This window comes from Polistes dominula, unplaced genomic scaffold, assembly GCF_049000335.1.
Source record: "Polistes dominula isolate Pdom_NZ unplaced genomic scaffold, Pdom_raw_medaka contig_75, whole genome shotgun sequence".
Lineage (NCBI taxonomy): Eukaryota > Metazoa > Arthropoda > Insecta > Hymenoptera > Vespidae > Polistes > Polistes dominula.
The window spans coordinates 2,615,637-2,633,701 of record NW_028301003.1 but is presented as its reverse complement, the minus strand read 5'-3'; the positions used below and the strand labels follow the sequence as shown (position 1 = coordinate 2,633,701).

The window sequence follows — 18,065 nt, the reverse complement described above, 5'->3', positions numbered from 1 at the left end:
TCCCCAAGTTCTAAAAATTAAAAAAAAAAAAAGGAAAAATAGAATATTTGTTTAAATAAAATAATTTCAAGCTTAATAAGAATAATGTTACTAGTATCATCTAGTTACTTTTCTAAGATCGCTTAGAAAGTGGACGGATATCGATGGTATTCGTGATTCGATTGACAAGACAATGTGTACGATACGTGAATTGAATACTTTACCACATTTCCTCTCTCTCTTTCTCTTTCACACAGAGATTCAACAACAACAAACACACCAATACAAAACAAAACCAAAACCAAAAAAAAAAAAAATGCATTCACTGCGTACGAATTCAGGATTAAAGCGTACCTAAAAAAGGATCCCATGTAAGAGGAATTGCAGGTTACTTTTGCATCCCATACCGGTTAGTCCACCTTTTATTATACACACATACACACACATACATACAATAGTATTTGTTTATATACGTTTCTGTATGCATGTGTTTGTATATAAGCGTGTTCTCTGATGCGGATCTGGTTTCGATTTTATGGCTCCGCATCGGAGGTAATATTTCGCCTTTTACGAGCACGCCAAACTCATCCCTCCCTTCCCTCCCCCTTCTCCCCCTTTTCACCCTCGTGTTCTCTACCTTCCCTGTCACTTCCCCCTCCCCCAAACCCCTACGTCTCTTGTTCCCTTGCTGCTATTCCCCTTTTATCCTACCACCAAACCAACCCACCCACCTACCCTCGTGAATCCAATGTTCTTCGTGAATTTCATTCTACGTTACAACGTAGCCCTTATCTCGAACAATGGTGAAATATTTTTCCATGGGTAACGCGTCAATTTTTATTTCTCTTCTTCTGCTTCTACCTTTTCTTTTTTCTTTTATTATTTGGGTCATTCGTTTCTTTTCTTTTTTACTTTTGCATGTATTGAGAGTACACGAATTGGTTTCAAAGTTAACGTTTGATAAATCAATGTGTGCAAGTCACACAAGGTAGAAGTGAAACCTTCAAAAAAAAAATCAAGCTTTGAAGGAATGAGATAAAATGCAGCAGAGTATCAGGCGTAGTAATATGAGTGTACACTTCGTAATATGCAGATGCACACAAGTGCACATATGTACAACGCTTTGTAGCCAAGAGTGGGGAGACTACGAAGCACAGCACAAAGAGGAGACCGTGATAATAAGAAACAAATGCATTACTGTCTTCTATCTCATTCTCTCGCAAACCGAAATCCTATAGGTGTCTATGTGTTTGTCTCATTTTAGTGTCACATTTTTGTTTCATCGATTGTCACATTTTTCGTTTCACGATTTCCACATTCTGCCCCGATTCTAAAGAAGTTTTTACTTTAACCTTTTAGACGTTACGCGCCACTATAGTGGCTTTCACAGATGCCATCTACCGGTAGGACGCGCCACTGTATTCGCTTCGCGAATGCCATTTTTCAGTAGGACGCGCAACTATAGGGGATTTCCCGAATGTCTTCTAGTACGACGCGCCACTATATTGACTCTCGCGTATAACCTCTTTTGAAATATATTTACATCTAATTTTATTATTAATTATTAATGTAAACTGTCTAAGTTTAAAGTATATGTGTATTATTTCTTTTTTTAAAAAGATTAATTGTAATTAAAATGCAATGCTTGTGTTACTTTTATTTTGTTTTTTTAACTAGACGTCTGTATTTTGCAAATGATCTCTTGTCATTTTGGTTTATTTTAAATCTTAAAAAATAATAAAAAAAAGAAAAAGATATGATCTCAAATAAATGTTTATTTATAGATACAATGAGAAGAATAAAGGTTGAAGAAAACAAAAAAAAATATTAATTACTATGTCAAGATAATCTCTTTCTTCGTTTCTTTCATTCATTCTGTATTACTGTATATCGTTCAGTGCACTTCTGTATATCTCGGTTAACAAGAGTTGTTTGTTTGCGCTACGTGACACACAATTACAGGTTTAAGTTTTTGCAACAAGCAGAACTTCTTAAACCAAAAAGTATTTCCGGTAAAACGTGAAATAAAAGTAAAAAAAAAAAACAAACACAAAAACGAAAATGAGAGAAAGAATTGGTGAGTTTTAGGATTTTTTTCTTTTTCTTATTTTTCATCGTCATCCATGTTTGTTCGTGGTTTACATTAGTCTAACTCTTTCTCTGAGATACGATTTCCGTCAACTTTTGCGGGCTCACGGTAATTTCTTTTGATTCCATTTCAAGCGGATTATTTCTAACGAGTGTACCTTAGACTCTAAAAGCTCATGTTAGAGTTAATTAATTTCTCTTTCTCTCTCTCTCTCTCTCTCACTCACTCTTTATTTTTTGTTGATTTTTTATTTCACAAACATCAACCTCGTATCTTACAGCAACCAGTAAAACTCGTGGTAAACAAAATTTGGACAAAAATGCTGTCAGAACCTTGACGCAACCCTGACACTTGTCAAGAAATTTGAATAGGAATCTGATATTTAAATGAAATACCAAAATTATGAACCTGATGCATGTAATTTAAAGTAATCTGACGTTTTACACTTCAATGACCAAATATTACAATAAAAAATTTAATGAGGTCTTGAAAACCATGTTGTTTCATTTCAATAATAAATTCTATGATTTGTAATACTATTTAAAAAAAAAAAAAAAACCAAAAGTGAGAGAAAGTAAAAAGATGTTGTTGTTGGTAGCATTAAAGGCAGCATCGCATTTAAAGAGGGGTCCTCTTTAAGCTCGGCAAGCACGCCGAGTATAAACCGAAAGGGGTTGGGGTGGGTCGATATCGTCGTCTCGAAACAACCCTTGTCTTCTCGTTCCTCAACTACCGTAGGCTTTGGCTTGCTCACAAAATAAGGGTTGCAATAGAAAGAGAAAGAAGGAAAGTAGGAAGGAAGGAAGAGAAAGAGGGGTGGTAGGAGTGGGTATAAAATAGAAAGAAGTGAGATGAGAGGGATGGGAGGAAACTAACAGGGTGCTTGCCTTCATCCAAGCCGTTCACCCATTCAACCTGGCCAGTATGTTTATCGAAAAGGGGTTCTTGCGTTTATACATATATGTTGGTGTGTAATCAACTCGAACAAGTCACAATCCCTCTCCTCTTTACGCGTCATCGAAGTGTGTTTGCTTTGTGGTAGAGATACAACCCAGCCACCCCCCCCCCCACACCTCAACTCTGTTCATCTTGTCTTCCTAGTGTCTGGAATAATTATTTTCCCTTTTTTTTTTTTTTATTTATTTATTTTTACGGGCTAACGATTAACCCCCTTGTCACTTACACTACGTTGGACTTTCCAACATTTTTTTCTTTGTTTTTGACGTTACAACTAAACTAGTTGAGATTAAATCGTAGTAGGCAGCTGCATGGAATGTTCTAACGATGAAAATATTTTTTATTGTCGAGGTTACATGTTTTAAATTAAAGAAGTAATAAATTAGTTAGATGTAAACTGAAAGAATTGTCTACAAGCCCATAATTTGTTGTATGTTAATTATTGAAAAGCAAGTACCCCTAACAACGTATAAACCAAATAATACACGTTTATGTATCAAACAAACTTTTACGATCCCAACGCTAAATTCCTGCACCCCAATTTAATACCACCACACCCTACTACCTACTAACATGCATGCCTAATACGTACACAGGTGTTTCCAATTTAAATACCCAACCCTCTTGTTCACCAATACAAACAGTGGTATTTATCAAAGACTCCAATTAATGTCAGATGTTCAAAGAATTCAAATTTCGCACCATTTTCGAAACTATACACATCGGATTGGTTGTTAGGTAGGTTCCTGGATAGTCGTAGTTATGCGAAAGAGATCAGTGCTGATGATAGACGGTAAAAAGGGGCAAGGGGAGGGGTTGGTTACGTTGAAATGCAATGAAATCGTTCGCAAACTAGTTTGAAACGATAACTACTCGATTCCATGTTCAGATTCTCTTTCTCTCTCTCTCCCTCTCTGCACCTATCTATCTATCTCTTTCTAAAATGAACGAATGAATGAACGATCAACCAACCAACCAACCCAACTATCCAACCCACACAACGATTCCTATTCTCTATGGTTCTATTTGTTCCATGCGATGTACGACAACGGGGAAGAAATTGGGTAAAGGTGTGGTGTATGAGGAATCGTGTTGGGAGGTGAGACTACGTGAAACGTAAGCTAAAAGGGGTGAAGGGAGGCTTTGGTACTGGCTAGTTGATGCTACTGGCTTCATGGAATTCGAAGAGAAATCGAAATTACGGTGTAAACGGCGAATTATCCAAGCTGCCGTTTCAACAGCGACCGTGGTCGACCGCTAATCTCTTTCCCTATCCATCCCTTCCTAACTCTTCCCCATCTAACCCCTTTACTCACATTAACATCTTCCTATCTCTGTCGTGTCTATGGTTCGATCAAGTTTGGAAATTTCTGTGGGACCTGCAAGTTATGCGGCACGCTTAACAACTCTCCAGAATAGTCGAGGAATAACGCGGTTTTCAACTACTATCAGAATTCTAAAAGGGTTTATATAGTTTTGGGAATTTATTTGATTCTAATAATTTTTTGTAGGGTTAAATTTTTCATCTTTAGATCCGTAAACCTTTTGCAAATGTAATACGTCAACAACAGTTAACGTTACTTGACTTTAATGATCCAAACGGGAATCTACAACATAACCAGGCAAACAGTTGGTTTCTATTTGATTCTCCCAATTTTTTTTAGGGTTGAATTTCTCATCTTTAGGTCAGTAAACCTTTTGCAAATGCAATACGTCAACAACAGTATACGATTTTTGTTTTGACAAACAGGTAACTCATACTTTTCGTTAACGTTGCTTGATTTTAATGATCAAAACGGGAATTTACAATATGGCTAAGCAAACAGTTGATTTTTATAAAAGAAAATTGTCTTTCATTTTCTATTAGATGAAAAAATAATAAAAAGAAAAGATGCCAAGACAAGAAAATAAGAAAATGATAGAAATTACTTTTCAGACAACACACATACACACACACACACACTTATATATATTCGTGTATCATAACATCACGTAGGAGAAACATAGATACGGTGCAGTTGGGAATTTATTATCATCGTTGGAATTCACGTTTCGTCTTTGCTGATGTTAGAAACGGTTATTACAGAGTACCGTGGTGGTATCAGAGAGAGAGAAAGAAAGAGAGAGAGAGAGAGAGTAGTATGAGTGAATGAGTGCGAGTGAGAAAGATAGAGAAAATACGTTTAAGGCTATCCTCGTTGGCACGTGGAATATGCCGTTTAGAATGCGACGAATGTGATAAGTTACACAAACACATACACATACGTAATATATATAGATAGATGACTAGTAACCAAGGAAAAGCATATAGAATACATTTCGTGTTTAGGAGGAAACGAGAATAAATCAAAAGAAAGTAGAACGAAATCAATCTCACTGAATTCCAAACTCTACAATGTGTGTTTAACGCAAACACACACACACACACACATTTAATTAAATCTATTAATATATGATAAAAACTGATCATTTTAAAACTTTAACTGATCGTAGTATACATTAATAAAAAATTATTAGTTTAGGTATGACAGGTTATTTTTGTCAAGGTTACATTTTTCTCTAATACGAATTATACATTGGATTATTTATATGACATCATTGAGTATCAAATTTCAAGATAAATTTCAATCTGTAATTGAACAAACCTCAATTGGAATTTAGGATTTTTGATAAGAAAATAAAAATAAATGTACAATGAAGTTTTTAAAAGATCAGTTTGCTAATGGGGTTCATAGTTTCATTGTTTGCAAAAAGATAATTAAGGAAAAGGTTGGTGAGGGAAGGGGTTCATTAAACCCACGTTAGAGAACGTCTGAAGGGATTCACGTAACTTCATTTTTTTGTTGTTTCTTCAGGTCTCTTTCTCAATCTCATGTCAGATTTGTATTTCTCTCTTTTTCCTATTAGTCAGTCCACGACCCGGATGTACAGAAATAGCTTAAAGAGTGCGTGAAATTCGGTGGGGTATCTATCAGCCTCGTGGTCAAGTGAGGAGTGACGAGAAGAGGGTTGTGTCAAGGAAGGGTAAGATGAGGAGGGAGAGAAGTTTATAGCAAAGCTTCGAGTAGGATTCTCAAAGGCACGTTTCTTCAAACTTGGCGAATAGCCAAACAGCAAACATAGTAGTAGTTGTAGATAAGAAAATTTGATCTCAGTTTCCTGTCAGTCTTCGTATTGACATCTTCTTTTAAAGAGGACACCTGTCTTATTCTAACATAGTTCAAATTCTAAAGATGTTTCAGATTTTTCATAAAAAAAAAAAACTAACAATTTTAAAAATGACAACAAATTTGTTTCAACATTGTTCGAACTTTGGGTATATTGTGAAGTAACTAAACTTTGATTTGTATTAAAAGTACAATAAATTTATACAATTATTGTTTAATCCTTTCACTTTGACAGTACAGTCCGCCAAAGTGTCATCATCGTACGGAAAAAAGGCGCACAAGTCGTAATCCGCAGATGCCAGATATATCCGGCGCTCGAAACGAAAAGGGTTAAAGTGATGATAAGGGTTGGAAAATTATTTATAAAAAAAAAGGAATCCAGTAATCCTTAAGAAACAATACTAAGTTGAATTAAACCTAGAAGTGGGGTTATAATTTTGAACAAACAAACAAAAAAGATGAAACGAAGCAGAAACAATAATTTCATTTGATGAAAAGAAGGAAATCGATGCAAATGGTATGTTTGAGGGGGAATATAATATCACGCACGCAATGTCCGATTTAAATGGGGGTATCCATGGGGTGTAATACAGGGTCCCTTTTCCTCAGTGTAACACCTCCCTATGACCGGTGTTGCATAATCGAAGGGAATAAGCCAAAGGCAAGTTTCACCGCAGCTGTTCATCCTTGGATTCCATTGGTTTGCACATTCACTCGCTTGCTTCGTGATCGAACACACACACACACACACACATATATATAACAAACAGGTATTTGTATATAGGTATATGAAGATGAAGGGTGCATCAAATGCAGGTGCAACCTGACGAAGGATGTTTCTAACAGGCAGGCAGGCAGGCAGCAGCTGGTGCCCGGACAGGTAGACATACCGGTACTTATCTTACCTACCTTTCGATATGGACTTCTAAAGAGTTTAAACTCTCATCTCAAGGTCTTAGCAAATTTATACACCGGTGTTTCTAAACAACCATTTCTGTTTAATATTCAGAAACTATTAATGTACCTTTAGGATTATTATATTCATTTTAACAGGAACTGTACTATCTTTTCATACATACAAGTACATATATAATAATAGTAATAATAATACATAGAATAATGGAGATAGGAAAATTAAAAATGTTAGAAAAATTCTCATAAAATTTAAACTTTTATCTTTTTTCTGATTCTCTCTTTTATTTATCATCCATAACTTTTTTATTTTATTTTATCCACCAGTTCGTATTCCCTTGACTTTTTTTATTTTTTTGTTCAACCTAACATTGCAACAACCACATTCTCAGTTTCTCTTTCTCTCTCATACGAAAATCTCGTTTCTGTATACCAAAAGCTTTTCCGGATGCCTTTTCGCATTAATATCACTGCGTTGGAAAAGAGAAAAATAGTCAAAGAGAGAAAAGGAAATACAAAAAAAAAAAAAAGAGAAAAAGAGAGAGAGAGAGATATACGGTTGTCTGCACTACCCCGAAATGGATTATGGATTATATATATATATATATATATATATAAATGTATATACGAGAAAAGAACAATTTTCAGATTATTTTACGTTTCGAAAGCTCACTTCAATCTTGATAAAAAAAAAATTTGATATACATTTTGTCCATATTCATACATACATTCCTATTTATACTTAATTAATTCTAACATGTTTAACATTTCTCTTAATTTATTCAAACAAAATTTCTAATTAAAAACGAATATTTCAAACATTTCTATACTATTGCCGTATATATCCGGCATCAATCTAAAACTAATATCAACGAATAGTTCAACATTATTTTTCAACATGGTTTCATTAAATACACTTAAAATAAAATAAAATTAATCTTCAATTGTGTTCATAGCATTATATAAATAAAACGAATATTTGAAGTAATTCTATACTGTCGCCGGATATATCCGGCATCAATCTAAATATAATATGTAGGAACAGTTCAAAGTTATTTTTCTCAACATGGTTTACATTAAATAAACTTAAAATGAAATAAAATAAATCAATTATTCTTAATATTATATATATAAATAAATAAATAAATATCATTAGAAAGATTTATAAACAAATAAACAATTAATACGTTATTCGTATAGATACATAACGTTGATAAAATTTAATGTATAACTGAGGGTAGAGTAGGAAAGGGAAGCTTCTGAAATCAAATGGTAGTAGAGTAAAACCCTGAGAGTTAGTTCGCAACAATAATTATCCGAGTTCCGTAACTAGTGGCCGAAACGACTGACTCGGTTTTAAGCCGGAACGAAATATAGTTTCTCTCAAACCAGACTCTCCTAACTTCTTCCAACCCTCCCCTACCCTTTCCCCGACCTAAACCCAACCGAATATCCCATCGCTAGGTCCTACCCCTCATCCCACATACATGCATATACACGAATTCATATTTTAACCACCATTTTCATTGCTATCCTCTCTAACTACTCGATGATTGTTACATTTACCTGTGTGTACAAACACAACAAATTCACCTAACAGATTTTACTGTCGACTATTACCTGGAAATTTCGAAAACTCACTCAGTATGATTTCTAGACACCATTTATGCAATGTATTGAAGTATGTGTGTGTGTGTTTGTTAACACATGTAGTATGAAAAACAATATTTTATACGCTTCAAGGAAACTTTGAACAACAAAAAAATAGTTTCTAATCTCTAATCTAACTTTATGATATTAATTAAAGTAAATTTAATTCTAATTCTTATCATTGATTTTTAATCTAATCTTATATACTAGTCTCAAACAGCTACTAACATTATCAGGGATTACTATTAACAATCATAATAATGGTTTGTATTAGTAATACTGTTCGAAGTTTGTGAAGCATTAATTTAATTAGTTCAATCACAAATTTGGTGTACACGGAAATTGTAACTGTTTCAAATAAACATTTAAATAATTGAATTGTGAAGGGTGGATTATTAATAGAAAATTTCAAATCCTGGGGGAGGGGGGTTGATCCAAAAACACTGACCTAATCAAACTTTCAAACAATCTCTGTTCAAAACTTCTTGATCCTAATAATAATAACAATACCAAATAAACCTTACGAAGCTTGTATAACGTTAGTGGGATTGTTTATAAATGTTAAATTTGAATTGTTAATATTCAAGTGTTACAAAATTCTGATCAAAAATGTTACCAGGTTTTTTTATTCTCAAGAATCCTAATTACAATTAAAAAAAAAAAAGAAGAAGAACCAAGTAAACCGTATTGATCAGATCAGACATCAATCGATGAATTCGTTTGGTTCCATTTCATTTCGTTCCGTTCCGTTCCCTAAAGATAGTAGAAGGGAGTTGTTGCTAGGAATTTTGTCGATGATTCGATAGAGTTTCGAATTAAACGCACAAACACACACCAGGAATGATGCCACGTGTTTCCCTATAGCAAAAGGGAGAATCAATAACGTTGGCAACGTTATCGGTATACCCGCATCCCCCCTCCACCCTTCACAAACCCACCCTTCTACCTCACTCAGCAAACTTTCCCTCTTTCCTCTTGGTATCATGCGACGAGTGTTTGATTTTTATTTCTATTTTTTTCCACTCTCTCCACTACCACCATTCTTCCCTTCCTTTCTCATCCACCCTTTCTCAACCGCCCTTGTTTATTTTATTTTATTTTATTTCGACGTACAGGACATTTATTTTGTTTCGCGTTATTTTTATTTTCCATGTCTCTCTTTTCACACTTCCCGGACAAGAGTGGGAATGGTGGGGATGATGGCAGTGGTGGGGATAGGACCGCAATATTTTTCAAAAAATATTATTACCCTCCCCCTTTCCTACTCCTGGTTCTTTTCTCTCGTTCCGTGGCCATCCTTTTGCTTAACCAACCCCCCTACCTCACCTAACCCTCGTTCAGACGAATCTCCTCGTGCTATAGGAAGGTTTAATTAAAAGTTTAACTAAAACTGAAGTTAATTAAAACTTGAAATTACGGCTTGCGCTTACGGACTCGCGCATGTCGATGCATTAATAACCGCTCAAACGTCCATTCGCCGTCGCAAAGCGAATCTCTGTTAAAGATCCTATATTATCTATCCTATCCCCCACCATTGCAACTTTGCACTACCCCCACCACTGACACAATCACCACCACTTTTAGCGATTTCGTACTTGTCCAATCAGGGAGGAAGAGAACCCTTGTATTCCATACCAGGTCTATCACCCGATTGATTCACTTTAACCTTCCCTCCCCACCCCTTTCTCCCGATTATCGGCAATAATCGTTACCTACAATACATCATCATTCTGAGAATGAGAGATAAATCGATCAAATCGATATTTAATTAATCTCATTGATGGTATTGAACTGCAGATTTATCTGACTGTACAATAGAATGGATGGTCATTCAACAAAGTAGCAAATTTAAGCATAGTTTTATTCATTTATTATGATAAGTCAATTAACTTATGTTGAATACGTTTGAAAGTTTGATAAAACATTGATAATATTAACGGGTTTACGTATGTAAAGTTTGGTAAACTAATGTTTAAGTGTATCGAAGTTACGGTTAAAAATATCAAACCCAATAACACTGTTGGACTACGTTGAACAATCGCATATTCTGATATATGAATGATATTGATCAACGTTGTGTGCTGTACACAAGTAAAGATGATGACGAGTGAGTTTTCTCTAACGTTGAACGAAATAAAGCAGAGAACAACATTGGCACGTTCGAAGCGGGGGCCCTTCCCTCCCGGACCCAACCCCCACGCCCCCATTGAAACTGGCTCGGCTTTTACGAGCGACGAGTTTCGTTTTACTACCCTACGAGAACAATAGCAATACGACTATGAAAACCGGTATATAAGAATATATATGTATGTACATAAATGTATATAAGTGTGTGTGTGTGTGTGTGTGTGCACGTACAGGAAGGACTATTTACGTTTTAACGGTGGTCCAACAGCAACTATCAGGACGCTGCTGCTGCTGCTGTTGCGCCCGGCAGCCATCGAAATGCAAGTGTTCTTTTTTTTTTATTTCATATAAATTTTTTTATTCTTTTTTATATTCTTCTTACATTTCCTATTGCAATATAGGATTTTTTTTATGTCGAACCATTTTATACACGGTATTTCGTATTATTGCACAGGAGTTGCTGACGTTGGTATATGTGTACCTACAGAAAATGGGTTTTGACTTTTGTTACGTTAAGTTTATTATATTTTTTATTTTACTTTTGTTGAAATGTTTTATTTAATATTATTTGTTGTTTACGATTGCGAACAATAAACTCCCTCTACATTAAATGGAAATATAACTTAAGATAATATCTGAAGAATAAACGCTAACCTCAAAGTTATCTTTCCAATATGTTCAATCAACTTTTTGACAATAGCCATCATATTGGAATGGAATATTGTTTGTCATGTATCATACATTAACAATGATGGTTTCCTGAAAAAGAGGTACAATGTATTTCTAATAAAAGCAAAGCTAGAATATATTGTCGTAGTAATTTAGATCAATGAAGTAGAAAGACCAATAATTACAGCATGCTGTACGTTAAAGGACCATTGTGTCTTTGGGTGTTCAACATGTTGCAGTCAATTTGGAATTACTGATAACCAATAATGAATGTTGCGCAAATGAACGTTCCCATGATCAGTAAACCGCATAGTAAATAGCACACCATGAACAAATACACGCTCGACTATTTTGTATTTGACGATTGGACCTATTGATTTAATTGTTAAATCATCACCGTACTCTTCGGGGTTTTGGTTCATACGATTGTCATGAATAGACAATTTCTATTCCTAAACAAATTTACCGTCAGAACAAATCCCAAATGTAGATAACCTAAAATGAGATTGACAATAATTTAAATATTCTCAATTAACACTATGACGTCCGGTGGCTCCACGTTGGTGCCATACAAAAATTATAGATGTGCGGACGGCATAGTGTTAATATCAGGATGTGGAACTAGGAAACAATTGATAAAAAAAAACGTGTATGTTGCAATGAAAAAAAAAATATATCTCACACATTGAAAACGCTTGCGTGTCGCGTTTAATTGAACTGGCATAACTCGCACGTAACGTTAAACATATATATCAAGTATTCAACCCACGAACAATGTTTTAATCCATCGCACGTGTAACTCACAGTGTTCTATATTTATGTGTGTTGTTCTATATGCGAAACAAACGCGAATTAGCTTTTCCAATTGATACTCGATTGGAATCATCAATGACTCGTTTCTGTTTATAAGCATCAATCGGAAATAATGAATAAATAATCTCATTATTTATATTAAATAATATAATACAAAATTGTGTTGAAAAACATGAATACACAATTTGTCCTAGTTGTTCAAAACAATTCATTTGCAATGAACATTAAAGGTGGTCAATTGAAAAATGACGTTTTAAGTAACCCAGGTGAGAAATCCCGTTAGAAAGATCAACAACATCAGAACACTGATGATGCATTTCTTGGAAGACCTGAATGTACCTCAAGCTTGCACATTTCTCTGTTCGTTTAGAAGAGAAATAGAATAAGAAAAATAAGAAGTTTGAGAGATAAATAGGTTGATGTAGACGTATGGGTAGAGAAAGTATAGAAAGAGAGGGATGGACAACGTTAGAACACAGCACTGACTTTGAAAAGTCCAAAAGAACGAAGACGAATTGAGAAAGATAGAAAAGAGAGTGAGGAAGAAACCGGAGAAGTAAAAAGAAGAAAAAACGTGTCTCGACGGGAACTTTGGATCAGGATTGGCCAACTGCCAAGCCGTATAACCAGTAGCGAGTTCCCCCTTTGCTTGAAACTCTTTCCTTGTCTTTCTTTCTTCAACTGAACGAGACTCTTCAATGCTTCGTAGAAAAGTAAAGAGAACTACAGTGCACCTAACCGATGAAATGACACAACAGCACACAAAGAAGTATAGAAGGAAGGAAGGGAGGAAGGTTGGATTGATTTGTTGGGTTGACGCCGTGCGTGAAAGATAAAAAGAGATTGATAGTTTGACTATGACATCAATGATCAGGTTCATTGGAATCTAGTGCATAACTAGCGAATAATTAGCACAGGGATCCTAACTGTTATCTAGTTGATTAAAGCACCACTACTATTACTAGGACTGTTATTACCATTCGTATCACCAGGTGGATGACTTTGGATTCTTATTGAGTTCATTGGCCTGGAAGAATCCAATCATCGATCTATGATGATCGATGATTAGTTGGCTAGACCAATACTACTACTATTTCTCATGTTGTGTCATCTCTCTAACAAATCACACGCTACTCGATGATGATGGATATGAACAGACAGAAAGAGAGTAATACATAATTGCTAGGGAATGTATCATTAAAATTAGGTGAGCTTTACATTGATACTGAAAGTAACTAACTGCTGATAAATACAAAAACAAGTTGCAAGAATTCTGATAGGGAGTCAGATAGATTCGAACTATTTCGTTCAGACAGTTTTGAAAGATCATCTTTGATTATTACTGAAACGTTCCACACGTGATAACGTCTGCATAGTTAGCAGGAAAAAGATGAACGAATGAGAGCAGTCATTTCCTGCTATAGAGACGAATGAACGTACCACACGGCATCTATCGTGTAATTGGGTCCAAGTCTGCTTTTCTATCCTCCGTTTCTTTTTATGTGTCTCTCTGTCTGACTGTCTGTGTGTATGTATGGGTCTATGTAACATCCACAAATAGACGAAACGTTTCCTTTTCACCCTTCCACGGTAATTATCACTGAGTATCAACTACTTCGTAGTAGTTCCAAGTGGTGCTGCTAGGGGAAAAGAAAGAAAAAAAAAATGAGACCGAGTGAGAAAGAAGGAAAAAGGGTAGGTAGGAGGGGGAAAGGGGTGAATGTATTTTCAGCAATGTGTCACCCGACACGAGCTTTATACCCACTGCCGTTTATTTTTGCGAGGCTGAGCAAGAAAGAGAGCTTAAAAAAAAAGAGAAAAGAAAAGTGGACGAGTATATGGGTTGCAAGCTGACATATACACATGCACACAGACACAGGTATGAGAAACTGCGGTAACAGAAAGAGGGTATAGAAGGAAGGCGGGACAAGTTGAGGAATTATGCCGACGAAGAAAATGAAAAAGAAAAAGAAGAAGAAAAAGTAGAAAACTGGAATCACATCAAAGGGACTTCCCGTTTCAAGAGGATTTTGTTACTTTATTACTCTTCTTCTTCTTCTTTTATTATTATTATTTTTTTTTTTTTTGACTGTGTTATAAACTGACGAAGAAAAGGAGGAACGATAAATGATGATGAAAATCGAATAGAGAAAAATCACTTGTAGATTTTAAAGATTTCTAAATGGGAAATGGTTTATGGAATAGGAACAGTTGCACAGATTTAACTTTAAAAGGTGAAACCGAACAAAATAAAAACTACTAATACTACCAAACGAGTTTGAAATAAATAAAGGAACAAGAAAAAAAAAGTAAGGTGAGAATGGTGGTGCGATTAGAGAAAAGAAAAGGAAAGAAAGGAGAGAAGTTCCAGCCGTGAACAAAGGACTCCAGTAAAATAAGAAGAAGAAGAAGAAGAAGAGTATCCACGTTACATGTTGGGCAAGAAGACCACTCCCCCAGCCCTTTTGGGTCTACCTGAATCAGCCCCCGTTCAACTTCTTCTTCATCTTGTTTCCTTCATTTTATTTTCAAACCCATTCCCCCATTTTTTTTTTTACTCCAAGTAAAAGAAGGGGCAGAGAAAAGAAAGAAAAAGGACAGTCCAATAGGAGGAGGAACCTTTTGTTTGTGGACCGGTTTTCTCTGTAGTAGTTCCTCGAATCATTTCCCTTACCCCCAACTGCCAGCATGCCACTACTACAACTACTAACACCACTACATAGTAGACAGTCTGACCCTGTATAGTTCTATGTCTTCTTTCTCGTTCTGTTTCATTTATATCGTGCAGAACGAGAGAGAAAGACCATTTCGTCGTCCGCTTTCCCTCTCGAAATCATTCCAAACTCAGCCCACACTTTTCCCCCTTCTCCAGACCCTTCTTCTTCTCACCCTTATCCAACCATGATATCCTTTCTCACCAACATCAACACACCTAAACTTCTTCTCCAATAGATTCTTCCGTTAAATTCCAGAAGCAAGTTAATGGAACCCCCCTCTGACTCTAACCGTCTCATAAGAGACCTCCTCCCCCTTCCATCTCCTCCTCCCTCAGAAGGGGAGGGGTTTAGTCCAATGGTATGTCTTCGTCTGACCTTTGCCTGGGTCGATCGCGCAACCCAACTCTCAACGACCCCGTTTGACCTCGCTTCATCGACCACACGCCGAAGAGAGACCTGGACATTGGGTCGGGTTCTACTCTCCTTCTCCAACTCCTACTCCTCCTCCTCCTTCTCCTCCTCGTCCACCTCTTTCTCCTCTTCTTCCTAGTATCTCCTTTTATCCAACACATAGTTTGCTTTTCTCAAATCGATCTAACGTCGTTTATCCCATCTCAAACTCCCAACCTCATTTCCACCCACAAAGCAACCCCATTTTATTCCAACACTCCTCAACTTTAAAACCCCCTCAATCCTATACTTAGTTTATTCCGACAAACACATATGTGTTCCATTGCTATCCCACTTATTTTCATCGATATTTAAACAGCGATAAACTTTGACTTATATTTTATTTCCTAACCGGAAACATCAAAATGATTATACGTAAGATTATACTTATTTTTCACTTTGAAACTATCAAACGTGAAACTTGAAAACTTGGACTAGTTTCTAAAATGTTTTTACTGAAAAACAAAAATCAAACTGGTATCTTGGAACTTTTCTGCGTATTTTGAATACGTTAAAGTTTAACCTTTGAAGTGAAAGACACCAAAAAATATGCAACTCTTGTGTGTTAACTTATAATTAAATTCCAACATTTAAATCAAATAACAAAATACCTTTCTCCAAATGCTGTGAAATTGGACTCTGAACTCTTGGCGTTGTTTGCAATTGTGCTGTGTTGTTTCCCGGACGACCACGAGACCTTCTACCTGGTCTTGGCTGAAAACAAAAATGACAATAATATTATTAACAATAAAATAAAAATCCATCAGAGGGTGTGATGATAATCTTAACGTCAAAATCTTGTCCTTTTGTTAAAATCCCATAAAGCTAGCAAGCAAAACGATGAGAGAGAGAGAGAGAGAGAGAGAGAGAGAGAGAACTTAGCTTGTTGAAGTAAAAACAGGGAAACGGGATTGTGGGTGTAAAGAGGAGGAGTAGGAGTAGGAGGGGGTACGAATAGTGATAGTGGTAGTTTGAAAAGGGATAGGGGATAGGAATACAAGGGGGGTTGAGGGGCACAGAAGGGTAGGAGTCTCTTTGTTTAACTGTCTCATTTATTACCGTTGATAAACGTGCCGTTGTAGACGCGCCGAGATAAACGCGCTGAGATAAACGGGCTGAGGAACGGGTGGCTTTGTGTTAGCATGCGCGCTTGCTTGCTTGCGTATGTAAAGCTACAACACAGGCCACACAGGGTAATGTCGTGTAATGTAATACTATGTAAAGAGGTCACCAGGTATATGCGAACTTGGTGGATAACTTACAAGAAATAAAACAATGAAATATTTTTGCAATTCCCAATTTTTCTAAACCAATAAACGTCACCAATAAACGGATGATATTATTTTTAGGATTCTATGACTTATTGTAATAGGTAAATGATTTTTTTTTAATTCTTTAGGTCATCCATGGTTTTTTTAGAGATATGTCAAATGTTTATAGGTAATACAGGTTAATGGGACAGGATTCTATGAATTATTGTAATAGATAAATGGTTTTTTTTTTAATTCTTTAGGTAATCCATGTTTTTTTAGACACATGTAAAAGTTTGTGAGTAATACAAGTCAATAGGAATTGGTTTTTTTTTTGTTAATGGGGGTTGAGTCACATCTGTGAGCTTATTGTTTGTTATCTAATTTAAAAAATGGGGAATATCTATGATTAGTTAGTTGGTTAATAAAAGGGGGTATGAAAGAGAAATATAATCTGTAAGATTATTAACATAAACACGTGTCGTGTATGATGGTTCATTTTAATGAAATTAATTGATCAATGTTAGCACTTTGATAACATATCTTAAAAATAAGTATTATCTTATCGATACTTCCGTCACCTCTGAGTACACACACACACATACACCTATATATATATATATATAGATTATATTTCGTAATAAATATTATTCGTCTTTTAAGATCTGAATGATGATTAATTAATTATCAGATATATTTTTAAAAATATATTTTAAATAACTGATAATTTAGTTGAGATAATTTTAATCAAAAAAAAAAAAAAAATGAAAAAAAAAAGAAAAATAAATATTTAATATGTTTCACACAAAAAATTTAACTACTACGATTTGAATAATTTAATCTTAATTTAAACATCGGTCAAACAAACAAAAAAATACTTTGCGATATTTGTTTTTTTTTTTTGGTGATAAAACAACTTACATAAATAAATGTTATATATGCATGAAACATAACTGAGATTATGTATTTATATAATATCTTGTTTTTTTCGTAAAACTTGTTTGAGATTATCGTAATAAAGAAAAAAAAAAAACCATTCAGGGATAAAAAATATAAGGAAATAATTCTTTGAAAAATAAATTAACGTCATCGTAGCAAAAAAAAAATAAAAAAATCTGAACAAAAAAATTGGAAAACTTTTAATTAAAATATTTGTTTTCGTAATACAACGTTTAATTAAGTATAAAAAATAGTAAAAAAAAAAAAACAACAACAAAAATAAAAATCATTGAAATATTTTATTGGTACTACAACGTTTACTTAATTATTAAAAAAAAATAATAAT

General features: G+C 34.9%; 1 protein-coding gene across 15 annotated transcripts in view; it reads right to left on the bottom strand.

Annotated features, from left to right (window-relative positions):
* The window catches only part of Kdm3 (Lysine demethylase 3), a 209,532-nt gene that overhangs the window by 126,221 nt on the left and 65,246 nt on the right, over positions 1–18,065 (bottom strand). For all 15 annotated transcript variants that reach the window (XM_089173882.1, XM_089173883.1, XM_089173878.1 and 12 more), the window contains one exon: positions 16,142–16,244. In XM_089173882.1, the coding sequence (XP_089030008.1) occupies positions 16,142–16,244 (103 nt within the window). The remainder of the gene's footprint in view (positions 1–16,141; positions 16,245–18,065) is intronic.